Source organism: Gigantopelta aegis, chromosome 2 (genome assembly GCF_016097555.1).
Source record: "Gigantopelta aegis isolate Gae_Host chromosome 2, Gae_host_genome, whole genome shotgun sequence".
NCBI classification, from domain to species: Eukaryota; Metazoa; Mollusca; class Gastropoda; order Neomphalida; family Peltospiridae; genus Gigantopelta; species Gigantopelta aegis.
The window spans coordinates 27,113,859-27,136,477 of record NC_054700.1 but is presented as its reverse complement, the minus strand read 5'-3'; the positions used below and the strand labels follow the sequence as shown (position 1 = coordinate 27,136,477).

General features: G+C 37.1%; 1 protein-coding gene across 1 annotated transcript; it reads left to right on the top strand.

The window, feature by feature from the left end:
• The first annotated feature begins 229 nt into the window (after window positions 1-229).
• Window positions 230-11,262, top strand: LOC121377559. Its single transcript, XM_041505609.1, has 2 exons — window positions 230-312; window positions 6,199-11,262. Exons 1-2 carry the CDS (start codon window positions 286-288, stop codon window positions 8,668-8,670), a joined length of 2,499 nt encoding a protein of 832 aa, XP_041361543.1. The 5' UTR covers window positions 230-285; the 3' UTR covers window positions 8,671-11,262.
• Window positions 11,263-22,619: the final 11,357 nt, after the last annotated feature.

Below are 22,619 nucleotides of genomic sequence, written 5' to 3'. Positions count from 1 at the left end.
ATACTCTGACAAATATTAATAGTTTTTTTCACGAAGAGGAAGCATCTCGCAAATCCGATTAAAATTATGTGTGGGTAAGACATTTATTATAATGTTACGTGGAGAAAAAATCGTTTAAAACTGACAACATAGTTCCTTGCCTACGGCAAGGGCGCCGTAACTGTAAATGATATTATATTTAAAAAGCGGGTGTGGACAGTTTTCATTAATGTAATAAAATACAGGTACACACATGTATAAAATTTGTTCCTATCTGTGTTTGCTATTTGGATGGTTTAAAGGACAATGGATACCACTGTGATTTTGCTTCTGGTAACATTAGTTTAATAGTTATATACTGCTAACATTATTTATTTATTTTATTTATTTATTTATTTATTTATTTATTTATTTATTTATTTATTTATTTATTTATGTATTTATTTATTTATTTACGAGTATTTATAACTTGTTTAAATTTAATTTGCATGTATCCCAAATGTGACAATACAATATAAAGTTCAAGGCAGTTGATGTAAGATACAGTAAAAATACATTTGTTAAAAAAAAATCTCGGATCATTTTTAAGCTACGACTATTTGGTACTTAACATAATGCTGTTTTGACATTGGGTCTAAGGGGCCGTCCATAATTTTCAACATTTTCACAAGTGTACAAAGAGTACACTATTGACCACCCCTCTCCCCCCTAAAAGTGTACATCCCCAAATGAAAATTGTTGATCGACATTTTTCATTTTCAAAAAAGTGTAGGCCTACGCTGGCCCCTTAACCGCCTCCCCCACCCCCCGCGTACGGTTTGTACGCTCGTGAAAATGTTGAAATTTATGGACGGCCCCTAACTAATGTGGGGAGAAAACGCCATACGACATAGGTTTGTTTTACCGAAATGCAGAAAATAATCTTGTAAATGTGTATACCACGGACGTTCATGGCTGGGATGGGGAACTAAGCAGCGTCCACTAAGGACGACCTATCTTAAGACTGATTGCACCCAAATCGAGCGCTCTACCACTGACCTATTTAAAATATACATTTACACTTTCCTCAGATCACTTATTATTATTATTATTATTATTATTATTGTCATCATAATTATTATTATCATTACATTATTATTATTATATTATTATTATTATTATTATTAGTATTAGTATTAGTATTAGTAGTAGTAGTAGTAGTAACAGTAGTAGTAGTAGTAGTAATAGTAGTAGTAGTAGTAGTGATGGTGGTGGTGGTGGTGGTGTTGATAGTAGTAGTAGTAGTAGTTGTAGTAGTAATAGTAGTAGTAGTAGTAGTAATAGTAGTAGTAGTAGTAGTAGTAAGTAGTAGTAGTTGTTGTTGTAGCAGTAGCAGTAGCAGCAGCAGCAGCAGTGGTAGTAGTGGTGGTAGTTGTAGTAGTGGGAATAGTAGATATTAGCAACAGCAGCAGCAGCAGCAGCAGCAGCAGCAGCAGCAGTAGCAGTAGCAGTAGCAGTAGTAGTAGTAAGTAGTGGTAGTAGTTCTTTGCTTTAACCAGTGACTATTAAAAATAGATGTCCGAAAACAGTTGTGAAATATGGTTCTAACATTAGTGTTCTAGTAATAATAAGCATTCCGAGAGTTTTAGCGAGTGACAATGAACATTATTTCACGAGGAACATAAACATGATACGAAATGGTAGGGAATTATTTAATATCCTATTTATTACCCATAATCGATCTTAATTTATATCACTCAACTCCTTTGGTTGGCGTTCCTGCAAGGTTGTAATGCGCCAATCGATGACGTCACTAAGTGTTACGTCCCACTTGGCGTCATGCTTTCAGAAAGTGTCCAACCTCACGAACCACAAGCTCTATGTAATAAAGCTATACACAACATTTCAATTCAATATATTGAAGCATTTCAAAGAAAAGTCATCAAACTCTAATGTTGCCATGGTTGTAGTATTTCAAACGTTCAAGGGCCATACTTCTGTCACAAAATGAGCAAATTCCAATACAAACTCAAACTTGATCTGTAACTATATATATATATATATATATATATATATATATATATTTATTACCCATATGGGCTCAAATATACGGGGTAATATTTTTTCGATCTCTGCACAGTGTGCAGATTGCTTCTACAGTCACTGATTGGCTGGCTTTAAAAAGACAAGATTTGATTGGCAATTACATACTGCCGGGACTACTTTTTGTTCATTCATGATTCCATTCATCGGTCAAACAATTACTACGAACTTCAAATATTTTTTTTACGATACGAACATTTACGGAATTAAACATCAAAATATATGTACAAATGTTTAAAAAGGTTTTTATTTTATTATTTTGACTGTTTTTTTTTTAAACTATTCTTTGGTGGATACTGTTGGGTGTGCACCGGTAACGGCGCGTATGAATATATTGTTATGGCTGGTAGAGCTTGTTAGTTGTTACAGCAGCGAGAACGTAAATATACTTTTAAAATCGTTAAAGATTGACAATGGGTAATAAAGAGAATAACCAACTCACTACGAGGAATTACGGATTATCTGTCCCTCGTGAATTAATGCTGTAAAACCCTCGCCAGAGGCTCGGGTTTACAACATTAATTCACTCGGGACAGATAATCCGTAATTCCTCGTAGCTCGTTAGTTATTTTCTAAATATATATATATATATATATATATATATATATATATATATATATATATATATATATATATATATGTATGTATACACAAATATTCAGTTCATAGTTTGCCGGATTGGGGAGGGGGGGGGGGGATGTCCAAAAATAGATAAATGCCTTTGCAATTTAAACGTTTTCCCATAACTCTTAAATGTTAAAGCTATGCACAAAATGTCAGCTCAATATCTCGAGGCATTGCAATAAGAAGTCGCGAAAACTATATGCGGCAGACGGACAAGCGAACGGATGGACGAACATTTGGAAAGACAGACAGACAGACGGATACAAAACCAAGAGTCCCCTCTGGTTTGTGAGCTCCGTGATCTAGTGGATAAGCTGCTGGACAATAAAGCTGACGATAGTGGTTCAAATGCCGTCAAAGCTGGCTCACACATTCATTCACCTTTCTCATCTATCACCCTCTGCCTATCATTCTCATTATCCTAATATAAAAATCTTTCCAATTTTCCCCACGATTTCAATCTGTTTCAACCCTTTCTGTTAGTTTCCTCCGACTCTCTCTTCTGAGCTGTCCACACCATCGCCTACCTGTCTCAACTTCCTCCACGGTACCCCTGCATTTCCCTGCACCCACCTGGCATCCTCGTCCTCTGCCGCTAATAAAGCTAGTCTGACCAAGACAAGACAAGACTTTATTTACACTCGGGACGTTACACAACGGCATAGGACGAATATATACATAAACATTTTGTTATATACACATGACAAGATGGTTGACAGTAAATACATTAATTACAATACATTCACAAACACATACACAAACACATACAATCACGCACATCAATATATTATGTAATAATACAGATATACGGGCATCCAAGTACTTATAAACGAACAGATTGTTAAACTTGTGTATGGTGCAGTGGATAATGATAATATTTTGTTAAATATGTTTGGTTTTGATGGTGTTTGTAGTCAAGGGCGTTTGAATTCATTAATTATTATATTTATGAAATATGTTAATTTCTTTAGGGTACTAATTCGTTTATTCTCCATTGGTTCTCTAAATTTATAAGTACTTGGTCGCGTATATATGTGTAGCAACTGGACTCTTGCACTAACGACCGCCGGTAGTAGGGGTGCACAGTAGGTGTTACAAGTGCCTCTTAACAATGTCAGAAGTAACTACTGAACACTCCCCGAAGTGGTCAGACTAAGTCCACAGCTAAAAGCTGATGGGGAATGACAGGTGTGTGGCATAGATAGCCATAAGAGACAAACACCTGCCTCGGTTGGAGAGACAAGGACTGGGATGTGGAGGTGGACAGCAAAAGAAGTTAAAAGATAGGAGGAGTTGACAGATCGGTACGAAATGAGATGGAATTCAAAGGAGAGAAAGGAAAGGGGGCAGTCCCCTCTGGTTGGACCGGTAGGAGACTGCTTCCTCTTCTTCTGCTGATGCTGCTACCACTGCTACCACCGATGATGATGACATGGCAGAAGTCGTTCTTACAGAATATAATCTTTCTTTAATCATACACGAAAAGTTGAGGCACGGTGGAAGCAACTGAGCGGGGGTAGTTAATTCACAGGTCTTCTATTGGGGTCGTGGGTTATGCTGCCCTGGACAAATTAGTTCCTACAAGTACAATTCATCATGACAAATGCGAGTAAATATTTTAAAATTCATTTTTCACTATGTATAATTTCTGTATAGCCCTACATGTCTATACTCTGAATATAAAAACCCCACAGTCATGTACCAAAGTGTTGAATCAAATGAAATTATTACGCTCAATATTCTATGCAAGGTTTGGGGATATGATCCGTTGGAAAAGAAATGAAATTATCTGCATTCTATATGTAAAATCCACCATAACAAGGAAGGAAGGGAAATGTTTTATTTAACGATGCACTCAACACCTTTTATTTTCAGTTATATGACGTCGGACACATGGTCAAGGGCCACACAGATATTGAGAGAGGAAACCCGCTGTCGCTACTTCATGGGCTACTCTTTCCGATTGGCAGCAAGGGACCTTTATATGCACCATCCCACAGACAGGATAGTACATACCACGGCCTTTGTCACACCAGTTAATATTTCACTTCTGAATACATGTACGTGTATACGCTGAATGTAGTAACACCTGAGCCATGTAGCTTACCGCTGTATCAAATTAACTACTTGCTTTCAATGAACAACTGAACGATCTGGTCAAGTATTTCGTCACAATTTGTCACAAGTACAGACAATTATATTCATTGATAATAGCAACAGCAAAATTAGTATCATAGCAACAACAAACTTATTATCATTTTGCAATATATTCCTTTGGAATTACTATGTAGGATTTTGTGTTAAAATTTGAACTGAACTAGTTTGACTCTCTTGGTGGCGAGTTTTCGTCAATTATACGAGGTTCATGTTCATGATCCCGCGGAAAACTACTTCAGGCATTCTACAAATAAAATTCATCATGACAAATGCGGGTAAATGCTAATAATACTTTTTACCCACCCACCTCCCTGCTCCACCGTGTATGAAGTTGATTGTAGTAAATGGAATACTTGCCATGACGATATACTAAATGAAAAATTCAGGGCAAATTTCGGAAAATCGTCAAAAGCGTACTCGCCGGAAATGCAGCATCACACTTCAGTAGTGTGTATGGGCGCCGTGGGTGTGAATACTTCTTCTTCTTCTTCCTCTCGTTCGGTTTCAAATGCTCACTAAACCCTGACATGTGCTCGGTTGGAGCTCACCAGGGCTGTCCCATAGTTTTTCTTTGATGCTCTTTTCCTCTGGCCAGATGTTTTGCCTTATGTTTTGGAGGAGAGGGCAGCTTTGAAGAACGTATTCTGGTGTCTGAGATCCACTGTTGCAGAGACATTCTCATGTATGTTCGAGCCTTAGGCAGTGGAGATGAGCCTTTAGTCTACAATGTTCAGTCCAGTGTGGATACAAGCATTGTCCTTGCTTTGCCCGGAACCGATCACACGATACGTTCATACTTGTGGGATTCTTGATTCATCTCACTTTTTGTTGCTAGATGGGCGAAGGGCCCAACGATCACGCTATCCACGGTTCAGGACGGGACGTAGTCCAGTCGTAAAGCGTTCGCTTGATGCGCGGTTGGCCTAGGATCGATCCCCGTCGGTGGGTCCATTGGGATATTTCTCGTTCTAGCCAGTGCACCACGACTGGCATATCAAAGTCCGCGGTATGTACTATCCTGCCTGTGGGATGGTGTATACAAAAGATCTCTTGTTACCAATTGAAAAATGTAGCAGAAAAAGAAGCAATAGCAGTAGTAGTAGTTGCAGCAGTAGTAGTAGTAGTTGCAGTAGTAGTAGTAGCAGCGGTATTTGTAGTAGCATTACTGGTACTGGAAATAGTAATAGTAGCAGTAGTAGTGGTAGTAGTAGTAGTATTATAGCGGCAGCAGTAGAAGCAGTAGCGGTGGTGGTAGCAGTCGTAGTGTCAGACTGCAATAAACATATCAATACCATCATAATCTTATGGACGCTTTAGGATTGCAGTTGTTATTTTCTATGTTGTTTTCTATATCAGGTTCTGTTGTCGCCTCGTCAGGCCAGGGCTCTTGTTCTGTTTGAATTGATACAAGACCCACCATGGAATGGACGTCCTGACGTCTTCCACTCTGAACAACGAGATCGTCGTATGCAGCGACTAGAACGTTACCCAGTGTATTACAATCCTGCAAATCCACCAGTCGATGCTCGTCAGAGTAACGCCCGGACATTTCAGTTTAGAAACATTCAAGATAAAAGAGCAAGAAGCATTCCGTCTGTCTATAGCTATGAAGAGCGGTATATACCTGAAAGAAACACACAAGTGTTGGTGCAGTTTAATCGTCGTCGAGATATTATTAATACAGCCACAGCATCACCATTGTATGTAGAGTCAAATTATCATTTACATGAATACAATCTTCACAGAAGACAATACCCTAATAGATTTCCGTATAACCAAGCAGCAGCTGGTGCTGACGCAACCAGAATACGAGATGAATCTTACTTCAGATCTCAAATATATCCGAAACCGATAGGCTGGAATCCGAACAGGCTGGAAAATAGCAAGAATTCAAAGTTCCAAACAGGACATGAATTACTCAGGACAGCGATTCAAAGGGACCCACTGGAGGGCCTGAATTTGCCAGGGTTAGAAGTTGCTCAAAATGTCAAAGAAACATCCAGTGTAATTAAATATGATCAAAAGTCACATTCGAGTATGGTCCCTTTGCCTGTAAGTAGGTTTGAGATATCTAATGTAGACCCACTGTCTAAACTAAAGTTACCTGAAACCGATACTCGCGGTAAACACAGCATGGATGGCCACGAGTTACTTAATGCAATTATGAAGCGCAATCCCCTGCATGGAATTAGAAATTACGCACTAAGATCTACTGACACATTTAAATTATCTGACATAGATCCACTTTCAAGTTTGAAGTTACCAGGTTTAACCGACCAGATCAGACCTAACGTGATCCCGGTAAACGACAAAGTCCAGATTCAGCGCCCTTCGGAATATGCAACAAATGGTGATTTTGATCCCATTACCTCACATTCCGTGGCAACGCACTCTAGCAATACACAGTATTTTATTAATCTACAGGCGAAAAGAACTTCGAAGACAAATAACTCAACCGTCAATGTGATGGAATTGGAAGGGATGCTGCAAGTTCAAAGCAAACCGGCATACGATTTGGATGGAACGCCTTTACGAAATACGGCCTTGTTCGGCAGACGTGATGTGCACACTAATGTTAATAGCAGCACGAATGACTCCAACAATGACAGACAGATTCGCCCTATCTCTGGAAGAAATCTCATTCGACTTAGCAACAAATCAACTGTTAGTTTTACCCAGCAGAATACAACAACAGTAACAACATTTACAACACCGTTATCATCGTCGTCATCATCATCAACAACAACCACAACAACAATATCACCCACAACAGGTAAGCCAGTGTACAATGCTAATCCAATGTTGGCATGGTTCAACAGATTTAAGAGTGCGATGGCAGAAACAAGACAAAGTAAAATTAATAGAAACGTATCTTCAACTAGCAAAGAACAAACAGTTTCAAAAACATACGAACAGACGCAAAGGCCCTCCCTTAGGACATTTACACAAAACGACTTAAGACTTGAGTCAAGGACCAAACCTAATTTACACAATGTCCAAAACAATAATATTGTTAACACACTTCAAACAAATATACACAAAATGTCTAGTCCTAGAGAACCCCTGCAAAGTTCGAACGTTGATACCAAGAAGGATATAAATTTAAATGTACCAGCAACAAACGAAGATATTGGCATTCCATCACGAACAAGTCTGTTAGCCGAGGTACAAAAAATGAAAATTCAAGATTTGAAATATAGACGTACTCTGGAAAACAGCAAATCGCTTTTGTCTTTTAGTCCCTCTAACACCAGCAACACAAAACTGACGCTTCCCACACGAAGTCAGTATATACCAGGTGCAATGAAGATAACCAGTCAGAGGGAATCATATATCACGACGACAGCCATGACTACTGCGGGGCGTCTGCAAGATCCACTGTTGTTCCCCAAGTCTAAAACACGTGTACCTTATAGAGTTATTAACGAAACCAACCCAGCAAAATTCGTTTCTGAAGCTCCATCACCTATGTCATCTTCAAGCGACATTCGAAAGGTAACACCTGAAACTGAAGGGCAGGGATACGATCCAGGTCTTGCTAGCATGCATGATAGTAACCCAAGATCGCAAGCACCACTGACGTCAGTACAGTCGAAATATGAGCTGCCAAGAATGGAACAGACGACATTTAGTATTAAACAAGTGGTGTCACTTCAGACACACGGTAATAGAGGGGCATTTCCTTTATTTGGGGGAAAGAGTGAAAACTCAAACAGAGCTCGTACCAACGTTCTTTCTCGTGTAACAAACCTGTTTAATGATCCAACATTTTTGGCCTTGATACGAAGTTCACAGAATGTACGTATCGCTGCTCGAGTGAGTAAATAACTGACAAATAGCTTTTGTCATGAAACCATTCTGGCGACAAAGTCAGTATTACAAACGTGGAAGTATAATATCTAATATATTTATTTACCCAATACTGCAGGTGTTATATGTACATGTGCTTTGATTTCTCGCATTTTAAATGTTTGAAATACAGAATTTAGTAATATAATGATTCACTGTGAAATCCTTTATTTTTCTAGACTTACATTTTTCGTGTTTTGATAAAATATACATTACGTTGGGAACATAAATTCATGGATCACAAAAATTTGTATTATATGTATATATGTATTATATTTTCGTCATACTCCTAAATTCGCAGATTGCTCAAGTCCACGACTTGTACGGACATTAGACATCCACGAACAAAAGTGATTTCACAGTACCTGATTTGAAATGGATGTGTTTTGAGTGCAGTAATAAGCACAACCCTAGGTTGGTGTGCATAATGTGCGGACTGACAACTAACACTTAGTTTTAGGGTTTATTTTAATGTTTGAATTCATACATGTCTTATAATAAATAAAGGCAAAGAAAACAAGTAAAGAATTCTGCTGCAGGTGAGGCTCAAATAAAATTCTAATCATGGCGCATGTCTGTTGCTTAGATTAATCTTCCGCTAAAATATATTTATCCATATGTAAATATTCAGCAATGAACTAATGTATCAACTAAGCCGAGAATTAATCATTGTTTTCTAACGAAATCCATTAAATTAACATTAAACTTTTCGCAGACTGTGTGTGTTTATGTAATCAATGCTTAATTGCTAAATTATTCCACTGTTGTATAACGGACGCCAGATTTGTCTACGTCAAAGATGTCATTCTATAATACAGGGTCCTCACTTTCATTTAGCTCATCTGTTTGGAATCTTTTCTACAAAAATCAATACTATATTTTATTAACCACCATTTACAGGAGTGATATTTTCTTCTCTATCTTTTTCTTTTTTCTTTTGTTTGCTGCTCGTTTGCAGATTCACGAAAAGAAATGTTATCTCCGACTAAGTCGTTAAATATTAAGATAACGTGAAACATATATACATTTTTCAGGAAGAATGACATATGTACAGTTATTTTTAGAAAGTCACGACCGTTAACCTCTTTATATATAACATGAAACTTTAATATTTCTGCAATATCATATTTTAATTTATCTTTGTTCCTTTTACCACCCTTTTTATTTGTTTCTGCCAAGACGAACCCAAAATCATGGAGCTGACCTAAGGATAGAGGTACTCGTTTCATACAGTTAGCTTTGTGTGGGCTTTTTCTCCATATACGTATATATATTTTAGTGACAATTATGATTTAATTTGTAGTATTTCATTATCAACTGAAATTATTTATTGAAGACTAATGACGATATTCCACAGATTCACAAACGAAAGTGCCGTGCATTTTCTTGGGGTTTTTTTAATATAAAGTCTTATCCATGAAGTAGATATAAAAACAATTATGAAATGCTCTTCATATCGAATTTACAGGTTGACCAAAACAAAAACACAAATTCACGGTCAACAATACAATCAATTCAAACAACGATTTGTGTATGATTTAACAATGTTTATCTTTTATCACCAAAATATGAAATGTTACCTACCAGACTACGATATGCTCTCATAATATTTTGTACGAAATTTGCAGGTATTATGATATATTGTATCCATAGCGTTTATGTAATTTATGTAATATGCAAATTTATTGAAATCGAATATCATATAGTAATACATGTAGTACTCCGGTGTGTAGATATTTACGGTGACAACATTTAGCACACATTTACAATAGATGGCCAAATGTTCAAAGCTTTATAAGCTGATGCATTTTGACAATCCTATATGTGTATTATTTTAGCCAAATTTGTAGAGTTTTCCTTCGTCTTTTCTGTTCTTCAAACTGTATATATTTATGTAGAATATCAAGTTACTACGTTTTGATATCGTGGTTATTTGACGAGGTTTAGATAACGGTGTAGCAGGCTCGCTGAAGCTCGTCTGTTACACCGTTATCGACCTGAGCCAAATAACCACGATATCAAAACGTAGTAACCTGATATCTGTGTTTCATCATGCAACCCCTTTCAAGTTATATATTTTTTAGTCAAAAGCGGTATAGAAACTATTAGTATTATTGTGTGGAAACTACTGTGAAAGTCGGATAATAACAGGTTCCTGAAAACATTATGAGAATGGCATAACCAGCCAGATAAGTTATGAGTGTCCACATTTTAAATAAAATACTTTGATTATATTTCAGTGTCTGTCGTGTCACAACAATGCAATTTTATGTGCGACATGGCTGCTAGTGACTGTGATGTTAAATGATGTTGCAATGTACACATTATTTGCAGGAAGCGACTTGCCCTGGCTTTAAAATTGCATTTTTCTAATATATTTCAGTCAAAAGCGGTATAGAAACTATTATTATTATTATTATTGTGTAGAAACTACTACTTGAACTCGGGTAATAGCAGGTGCCCGAAATCATCTTGGGAATGACACAGGTAGCGAGACAAGTTAATAAATGTCATCAAATATTAAATAAAATACTTTGATTTTATTATATAACATTTACTTAACTATCTTAAAATATCAGTGAAATAAAAGTGTTATCAGTCACTCAGTGACGATAACATATTTTAGAGTGAAAATTCCACTATTTCACTGTAAAATGTGTTATCGTCACTGTAGAAAGCCGGAACTATTTTGCTCCTGGCATTTTAAAAATGAAGGTAAATTGCCAAAAGTTATATAATAAATAGAACATTTCATGTTTTTTTGTCAAATATCATTTATATCTCATCTCGTGAAGTTTGCAATCATATCACACTCGTCGTGCAAGCACGACTTATGAGATATGCTTGCAAACTTAACTCGATCAGATATAAATCATATTTGACAAAAAAAAACCCATGAAATATCTTCTGTATTTTGCATGTGTGACGCAAAGATCTACACCACTGGCTGCTAGTGACTGTGACGTCAGACGCTGTCCCAATGTAGACATTCTTTGCAGGAAGATACTAACATTTTTGTTTGAAATGTTGAATTCAAAACGCTGGCTGTTTTCGAATATGAGCGAAGAACTGATAATTGAAAAATAAGAGACAATTTGATGATACGGGAAGTGTAAATGTTATATTTATTTATGCAGTTCAACAATTATTGCTGTAAATGGATGTTTGAAAAATTAGGAAACAACCTTCCTGAAAATTGAACAAACATCCGTCATGCGCAGAACTCATATTCTAGTGACCTGATAACACATAGGAACAGAACAGAACAGATCTTTATTACACCCAGGGGCATCGTTCGATGGCATTTGAGGAATACAAATATACATATATAATATAACAGCAACGCCATGGTTATAATGCTAGAAACGGAGGTGTTATCAGGCAGTGACATAACAGTTCGAATTACCGTGTAGGGGTTATCAGATGAAGCACGGTTGCATGATAAATCTTGTTACCCGTCAACTTAGTTACTCGTTCTACTATTTATACCTTGTATTTATATATAATTTTTGTATATTGCTGTAAGTGTTGTTTAACACTTTGTACAATAAAACAACATACATGTATTTCTATTGTTATTATTATTATTATTATTATTAGTAGTAGTAGTAGTAGTAGTAGTAGTAGTAGTAGTAGTAACAGTAGTAACAGTAGTAGTAATAGTGTGTATGTGTGTGTGTGTGTGTGTATATATATATATATATATATATATATATGGAATAATTGGTTACTGTCTTAAGATATTGGATTTATCCTAAGCATGATAAAGCCGATATCTTAAGACAATAACCAGTTATTCCTTTTATCCTGCACACCTACAGGACTATTCGGAAAACCATTATTTATTCCAGTTTTGTGTATGTGTCACGGGGATCCTATAATACCCGTAACTCAATGAAACACGATTGTCCAAATATCTCTCCTAACTGTATATCTCTCTGTAACAGGCAGTTATACCCGCGTGGCTCGTCTCTACGTATGAACAGAGATAAGATCTTATATAAAGTATAAGTAATATAGCACGTTTTAGTTCACTAGAAAACACAACAAAAACACAATACACTTTGGAATCTGTATTAACCTACGCTGACAAATGTACTGCCGCAGTAGTTAATTAACAACAACAAATAATAACAACCCAGAACTGATCACTTAATTAGTTAATCTCTAGGTGTCTAGTTAACACAATATGCTAATCACTTCACCGTGACATAACACCCACACGTGTGATAATTGAGAAATGCTTCCAGGGGAACTTAATTAATAAAGGAATTACAACTCTATTCCTAACTGGTTAATTTTTAATTAACCCTTACTACTCATTCAGTAACGTGTGATAATTGAGAAACGCTTCCAGGGGAACTTAATAAATAAAGGAATTACAACTCTATTCCTAACTGGTTAATTTTTAATTAACCCTTAACTACTCATTCAGTAACCTTGTAACACAGAATTAATACTGGTACCTATCACAATAAAGACAATAACCTACAGTTTACCTAGGTCCTCTAGGATGACTGGCTAAGCTTTAATAATTATTTAGACAGTGAGTCTACAGTTTACTGCGTCAGATGACCGGCAGCACCGTCTAAATACTATTGGTATAATACAGTATTAAGATATGTAAAGTCACATCAATCACATCAAGGTTATACAACAGAGCAGAAAATATATGATTACCAAGTCCAAACGGACGCGCTCCCTGGAAGCCTTCCAATCTGTTTCTCCCTGATATCTCTAAAACCCTAGCTATTTATCATAAAAGCCGAATATCGCCTGAGGGTACATCGCGGTATCTCACGTATCATGAGATATTTCCCCAACTCCCAGAGACGCATTTTTCTCTTAGAAGATCAGACTGGCTGTCGCCATTCCGCGAGCAATCCCCTGGTCATAAACAGCACTACCGGAGTTATTACGTAACTACTGGCCACATGGCCTCCACATCTGGGCTGGGTGTGTATTGGAACAGCTCGACCACCGTCGCGCAGCGGAGGTATTACGTAACAAAGTGCCCACCTGAGCTTAAGTGCATATTGGGACTGCACACGGCCCTCTAAAACAATTAATATCGCCACAGGCGAAAAGAAATTAAGAGCATGTTCCGTCACAGTATGCAAATCGAGTTTTGTAAACCTAGCAAGGCTTTTGCCGTATGACGTCATATAAGATGCATGAAGTCATTATTTGTAAGACGCTAACTACATTCTGTCACAATAAAAAAGCGTTTCTAAATTCTAATTCATGAAGAAATATATAAAGTTTTGTATTATTATCGCAAAACTAAAAGTTATTTGTATTTACTGCACTTCAGAAATTATTTAAAAAGTATGTTTATTGAAAATCTACTCTGAAATACTCCAGTCGAGTCGGGCTTATGTCACCTATATTTTTGGTCAGTGACAGAAAATATAGAGATTTATCTAGTCGTCATATCTTGCCAATGTATACAGTGATTGCTGGATATATATACATGTATATATATTAAGTATTACTGGCAAACAGCTATATAAGGAAGCAAATGAATCACTCTGCATTTTTACATGAATTACAACTAATGTTTGCGGGTATAATTATGGAAATACATGGTAAAAAGACCTGAGGTTAACACATTTTGACCTAATATTTCTATCGTTTTTGGCCGAATTTTAGGATTTATGAAAACGATTTTCCCAAATAAAACGTATTGACGATAAATGTACTTGCGGTGCATTGTTAAGATGCTGCCAACCCAATGGAACCTTTATACACTAAACGTGTTATATCATATTATGTTTAGAACATCAGTGTCTGTATATTCAGAGGCGGGTCGCTTGATGCGCGGTCGTTTTGAGATCGACCCCCGTCGGTGGGCCCATTGGGGTATTACTCGTTCCAGCCAGTGCACCACGACTGGAATATCAAAGGCCGTGGAATGTGCCACAGGATAGCATAATACCCAAATATATGATATTGACGATACCTTGGTAATACATACATATACATATACGTATACGTATACGTATACATATACGTATATATATATATACTTATACATATGTATATACATATGCATACAACATATACCATATACATATACCATATTCCAAAACCTATACATATAAATATATATTCAGTCAAACGTGTCCTAGCGGTCACCTGTAATCAGCAGTCACCTGCCGTAAGCGGTCACTTTTCCACCTCCCAAACAAAGTTCAATCACACACACACACACACACACACACACACACACACACACACACACACACACACACACACACACACACTTCGGTCAGTGGGCCCATTGGGTTATTACTCGTCCCAGCCAGTGCACCACAATTGGAATATCAAAGGCCGTGGTATGTGCCACAGGATAGCATAATACAAATTGTATTCCAAATATATGATATTGACGATACCGAAACACTCTGGTAATAACCTATATACATATACATATACGTATACGTATACATATACGTATATATATATATATATATATATATATATATACATATGCATACACATACACATACACATACACATATACCATATACATATACCACATTCCAAAAACCTATACATATAAATATATATTCAGTCAAACGTGTCCTAGCGGTCACCTGTAATCACGGTCCCAAAAAGCGTATACATTTCCACCTAAATATATTTCAATCACACGTGTCCTAGCGGTCACCTGTAATCAGCGGTCACCTGCCGTAAGCGGCCACATTGTCCTGTGCGAGAAGGGTCTTACCTTGAGTGAGTTACACTCCTTGTCTACATTACCTTCCGGAGAGCAAATCTATTCAATGTAGCGGCCTCGGTGGCGCAGTGGTTAACCCATTGGACTACAGGCTGGTAGGTACAGGCTTCGCAGCTCGGTACCGGCTCCCACCCAGAGCGAGTTCTTAAGGACTTAATGGGTAGGTGTAAGGCCACTACACCCTCTTCTCTCTCACTAACCAGTAACCAACTAACAACTAACCCACTGTCCTGTGAACAGACAGCCCAGATAGCTGAGGTGTGTACTCAGGACAGCGTGTTTGAACCTTAATTGGATATAAGCATGGAAATAAGTTGAAATGAAATGAAATATTCAATGTGAACGGCGTCGGTGGCGCAGTGGTTAAGCCATCGAACTACAGGCTGGTAGGTACAGGGTTCGTAGCCCGGTACCAGCTCCAACCCAGAGTGTGTTCTTAAGGACTTAATGGGTAGGTGTAAGGCCACTACACCCTCTTCTCTCTCACTAACCACTAACCAACTAACAACTAACCCACTGTCCTGGACAGCGTGCTTAAACCTTAATTGGACGTAAGCTCGAAAATAAGTTGAAATGAAATATTCAATGTGACCGGCCTCGGTGGTGTCGTGGTTAAGCCATCGGACATAAGGCTGGTAGGTACAGAGTTCGTAGCCCGGTACCGGCTCCCACCCAGAGCGATTTTTGACGACTCAGTGGGTAAGTATAAGACCACTACATCCTCTTCTCTCTCACTAAATACTAATCAGTAACCACTAACAACTAACCCACTGTCTTGGACACACAGCCCAGTGGACAACGTGCTTAAAGGGACATTCCTGAGTTTCCTGCATTGTAAGATGTTTCAGACTTTTAAAAATATTTCTACGATTAAACTTACATATTAAATATACATTTTTTTTTTAGAATACCAGTGTCTGTATATTCAATGTGTCTCTGGTCATTTCAGTATTTGTAAGAAGCCCAAACTGGATTTTGTCCAATTATATTTTAGGAAATAAAATGAAATTTAACCTAGTAAAAATATTAGAACGATCAGAAACACGTTTAATATACAGCCACTAATATGTTATGCAGAAAAAAATATATTTGATATGTAATTACAATCGTTAAAAAGGCTCTGTTAGTCGATAACACCTTAAAAGATGCAGAAAACTCAGGAATGCCCCTTTAAACCTTAACTGGATATAAGCACGAAAATAGTTGAAATGTAATATTCAGTTTGGCTACTGAGAAAGGTAGATGGACAGGTGAATCGTAGCTAATCACTACTGGGGAATACGTTTTAATAGATTAAAGACTGATATTATTATGACCATTTATACAATAAATATAATTATATTAAAATAAAATAACTTATTGTGATATTGTGTTTTAATTTAGCCGCTATACAAATCGTAGGCCTACATGTACAGAATGGTTGTCACACGGGACGTTTCTGTCTCACTTCATAGGACTGAATTCAAAACTGATATATATAGAGGCTATTTAATGGGGGTTTTCTAATACGATTTTTATGTCAACACGTGATGTGTGAAAACCATATTTTCACTCATTGCTTCACACATCACGAGTTGACATAAAAAACGTATTAGAAAAAACATCATGAGATGGTCTATTTATTATATACATCTTTCCTAATTTTTGTCAATCTTTCGCTTTTTTGTTAATATCTTTCGCTTTTCCTATTGAAAACATGTAACGTCATGATATATTTCTTCCGATGGAACTTTTCCAGAAAATTTATTTGACCATAGACTTTTTAAAAGAAATTTTAATAAAAATTATCTTTATATAATTATTAAATTAACATTTATTTAATAATACTGCTGTGCAAACATAGCAAAACGCAAATCGAACACGGTTACATTTTAACTTAAAGGCATATTCTCACGGACCACTGACCTATTACATGGCCTAACAAAGTATTACTTAAATATATATATATTTGATTTGTTCCTAAATGTACTTTATTCAACTATCTACGTAACGACCATACTCCACTTAGTAATGATATTTTATAAAATAGCTGAATTATGGCAATGGTCCATAATTCAAAAACTAACATTGCTGAGAGGGTTAACATGGCTTTCACTCCATCACGGTGTAGTTAAAGTGATGCAATAGCTAGGTTTGTTCTGTAAAAATTAATGTATTTTTGATTTATTATTTATTTTTAGAGAAATAAGGTACTTAAATCTGTGACAGTATGCCTTTAACTGAACGACAGAAAATTGTGTCATTATTTAGCTTCGTATTCAATTCGATTTATTCTCTTTTTATAGGTACAGTTGTTTAAATGACATGTTTTTAATGTTTCAAATACGAGCAGATGCATTGAAGAAGAAACGAGACAAAAGGAGATAATTTAATCATGAACTTCTACAAAAATACGAGCAGATGCATTGGTAATCACGAAGAAACGAGACAAAGGGAGATAATTTAATCATGAACTTCTACAAAAATACGAGCAGATGCATTGGTAATCACGAAGAAACGAGACAAAGGGAGATAATTTAATCATGAACTTTTACAAAAAAAGTAAAACGAATTCTATATTTTCACTGTAATCACGAAGAAACTAAGAGATATTTAATCACTGTGATGGATTCCGTATATCTAATCATCTTTCATACGATGCTTGGTAATGTATGTAATAAATTCTATACTGTAGCTAAGATATCACTGTGATGGATTCCGTATATCTGTATCTTTCATTGCTATGTATGTAATAAATATAAATACACCCACCCACACACACACACACACACACACACACACACACACACACACACACACACCACTTTATTTTTAAAAAATCAATTATTAGTACTATATATACATGCATGAATAGCAAAATATTGCCCCTGAAAACATAACAAGAATTCCATGTTGCATCGGTGCTGTTGACAAATTATAACGTTGGCCTGAATGGACCAAGAAATTAGTACGTTCATTTTAACATTTTAAAATCATTATTCATTATATACATGTATATATTTACACTTCAGGAGTTGACAGTAGACAAAATACAATCATGACAAGTTGTCCAACTTATTTTACTTGATTGTTAGGAACTGTCACCGACTGAAATTGTTGACTTGTGATTTCATATAATTCTGTATTCTCTGAACTAACATTAAATTTAATAAAGAATCACTTCAAATATAAGAACACATAACATTGTTAAAAGTAATATATAGCACACACACACACACACACACACACACACACACACACACACACACACACACACACACACACACACCACACACACACACACACACACACACAAAGTAGGGGAACCTTAAATATTAATGTTAATATCAACTATTAAACCGAATATACGTTTTGACCACAGACATCCTAGTAAAGAACGTTCAGGTCTTTTTATCAACACACCGAAACACATTCCATAATTTGCACGTGCATCACGCAGTTGCCCCGTACACGCGCGTGGGGTGTCATTCTTGATTTTGACCATTTACAGAAAGGTCTATTAGTCACTGTGGAACATTATGTCTGTCAATCTTTTTCATTCTGTTGATCATACAGTTGTTATTATTTTCTTTTTAGTCATTTTTATTGTTTGAATTTGCGATTTACTGATATAAAAACGTCAACTGTCAAATACAAATTTTGACCCCAAATCGTCCTTCAAGATCTTTGGTGGTCATAAAAACTACTGTAATATTGAACTACCGGTTGTAATGTTTGCCCAATTAATTCACTATTATCATATAACCATTCCCCACAGCTAATATACCTTACAATGTTGGCAATTGTAAATTCTTATTAGAGTTCCCCTACTTTTTTGAAAGTACACACACACACACACACACACACACACACACACACACACACACACAAAGACATGCATATATATGGGCTATACGAGATTTTAACTTCCGGTATTGTTTTCTATTGTGTAACGTGAGAAACGTTGCACCGCTTCCTGGTATGTTTTCCCCCAAAAGATAAGTGGCATCAGACTAGAATTATACGGAAACGAATGCGACAAATATAGTTTTCTTGTTATGTGATTAATGGCTGGGGAGCTGCTTTGTATGCTAAATTGTTACACTGGGTTTGACAGGGAAGAGGATGCAGTTAGTGAATATGTGCACTTGGTTTACACTGGATACTGCATACTGTCCCCCACAGCACCTTGAAGTCATGCAACATTTGTATAAAATGCACAGAAATGGGTGTGATTCGGGGTCTTAGCCCACGTGTGTTTGTTTACATTAATATAACGTGAAAAAGAGCTGGACAACAGGCATCGTCCTTTTGGGTGTTCATTGGCCCCAGGCAGGTAAGGTTTCTTGTGAAATGCCAATGGCCTGGTGAAATTAATAAACGTGCTACAGCCACTGGACTATATGAGAAAACATAGTGTAATTAATTGTGGTCTGAGACCAAGTTTATTGACATTATTTTAACTATGCTTGGCACCAACAATATTTAGATTTATTCCCAATGCAAAGACATTGTAAATTATGAATGCCGATGAAATAAATTTAATAATTAGAGTTGTAAAATACACCACAATTGGACGTATTACCGAACTGAATTATTATCGTAATCGAACGTCGAACCCGCTATATTAATAAATAGCAGATGACATCAGCGTCGATCGTGGGCCATAGAAGCTAGTAATACAAAACAAGTAATTCTTCCCGCATATCGAGTAAAAATGTCAGGTCGGGAGAAGAAATGATGGACGTTTTAGCAGATGATATTCTGCGATACGAACTTCTATCAGAATTTGTTGACCACTTTAACGACGACAATATTAACGTTTCCGACGAGCTTGAGGCAGAAGACGGTACCGGTATGGAAAATGACGGCTTGTGTCAAACGGGCGTCTCATTTAATAAATGATACTTTGTTCTGTGGTTAAGGATTAAAAATAACATCTTCAGTCATCCACGAAAAGTTGATTCATAAATATGTCATTAAATGTGGGGTTTTTTTTTACATTGGCCTAGTTATAGTCTTCGGGCAGTTGTATCGGCCCTCCGGTGGCAATATAGCCGATACAACTACCCTCGGAACTATAACAAAGTCAATATAAAAAAGCCATTTAATAACATAATAATATATCTAGGCAACTTGAACTTAGATGTTAATAGCAATTTATTTCATTATTAAAAATAGCATGTGCCAATATTGGGTTAATGTCTTTAATTTCCATTAACATAGTTAATTTTTCATGTATGAAATTCTGAAAACTCAAAGTTGTAAAGAACTTTGATTTTTATTGTCATTTTGACATATTTATAGGGTGCTAAGTTATATTTTAGACACATTTGTAGTTTTATGCACAATGTTATTTACATTTGAAGAAAAAACTTTACGAAAGACATAATTAAATTTGTTGTCATATTGTGCCTTCTGATCTTATTTACACATGATAATAAGCTTGTTAAACATATCTTTAGGTCTCCAGATTAAATGTTTTTTAAAATAATCACTTAGTAGCTCTCATGAAGTGCATTTTAAGTTTATACTAGATTCAGAACCAATTTTTCCAGATTTGATTATCTGCCTTGGTGTAAGTTGATAATTGATTGTATTGTTAAAGCTGTATTACCCAATGTTACTAGCTAAATAAAATGCTGGATTACAGATTGTGGGAATACATCCAATATACATATTGTAGTCATCTGGATTAGAAAATAATGCAATAAAATAAATGTTCGGGTAAATATGTCATTTAAAAATAGGTTTTTTTTGTTTTTTTTTCGAAAGAATGAAAATAAATATGTGAAAACTGGATGATAATTCCAGATATCACAAATATTTAAAACCTTCAACTACAGTAGGCTATAAATAAAATATAGTCATGAATATTGGTGGCTGCCAGTGGTTTTAATGGTCCATTATGAAAATCAGCATGACCGATGGATTTGAAATTCCCACACCTGGTGACTTGAAGATACTCACACCCAACATAGAGAATCCCCCCCCCCCCCCCCAACACTGATGTTCAGGACATTAAGTCATTACTTCATTTTAATTTTAATTTCAATTTAATTAATTCTTTTAATTGTGTGACACCCAATAGTCGATGTATTTTTCGTGCTGGGGTGTTGTTAAACATTCATTAATTGATTCACTTTTAATTTTGCGTTGTTCAAACCCTTGACAAGCGACTCCAGAGACTTTGTCTAAGTTTATGTTTCGCTGGGTTTGGTCTTAAAACATTCCGACGTAAACTTTAGTAGACCGTTTTTCGCAGCCATTATACCATCTGATACGAAATATGTACGTTAGTAACCAGAGATTCATATCTCCTACGAAGCTACTCACGACGCTCATTGATAACTGTCGATCATGCCTCCAAATTATAAATAGCCTAAAGACAGTCTAATTCGGCAAGGGACGTTACTCTTCGCGCGTATGCGCAATAGGAACGCGATATACTTGACTTGAGAGTGTTTACATGCTCATATACCACGAAGGTTTCGAGCATGTCTATCCCGAGTCCCCCATTCCATTCTACTTCTCGATGAAGACGGACGTCAGCCCTTGTTCTCTCGATTTGCCCCCCCCCCCCCCCCCCCCTGGGGGGACTACTCAAGTCCTATGGAACGTTGATTGAGTACCGGGTATCGTACACCGGGTCACGGGCTTCCGTGACCTTGGTGTACGGAGACCCACCAACTCCGAAGAAAGGAAGGTTTAGGAAGAGGAGACGCGCGCCAGGGAAGGAACAGGGGGGGGGGGGGGGGCCAAAGCCAGCGGCTAAACCGCTGGTAGCGGCTCCTTCTGTGAAGCCGCCCCCAGCCCAGCCTGCGACCGAGCGGAAGAAGACGGACAAGCTCCAGTCAGACACCACACGGCCGACTAAGCCACCGCCAGCACCGTTCAACTTGATGTTCCCGGAGTTTGCGGCCAGGCCCCCTATCCACCTTTCATCATCAACTCCGGAGTTAGACCGTGCTGCCAAGGAGGAACCCCCTCGGAGTTCGGCCCAACCTGCCGTTGGAAAGAGGAAAGCTGAGACGACTGCGACCACTAGCAGAGATCCACCTCAACAACCGCCGCCGCCCCCCAAAGGGGCGGAACCAGTGGAAGGCACTAAAGCCTGGACGCTTCACGGCCACCTGGCCAAGCGCTATGGAAAATGTTATCGGACGAACAATACCAACCCGGACAAATTTATTTGTCCGCCGCACAT

What these genes read in the sequence shown, in the direction of transcription:
- LOC121377559 (XM_041505609.1), top strand. Translation starts at nt 286, where the DNA reads ATGGATACCACTGTGATTTTGCTTCTG. An exon ending in CCACTGTGATTTTGCTTCTG is followed by an intron (nt 313 to 6,198) that starts GTAACATTAGTT and finishes TTTCTATATCAG; the next exon opens with GTTCTGTTGTCGCCTCGTCA.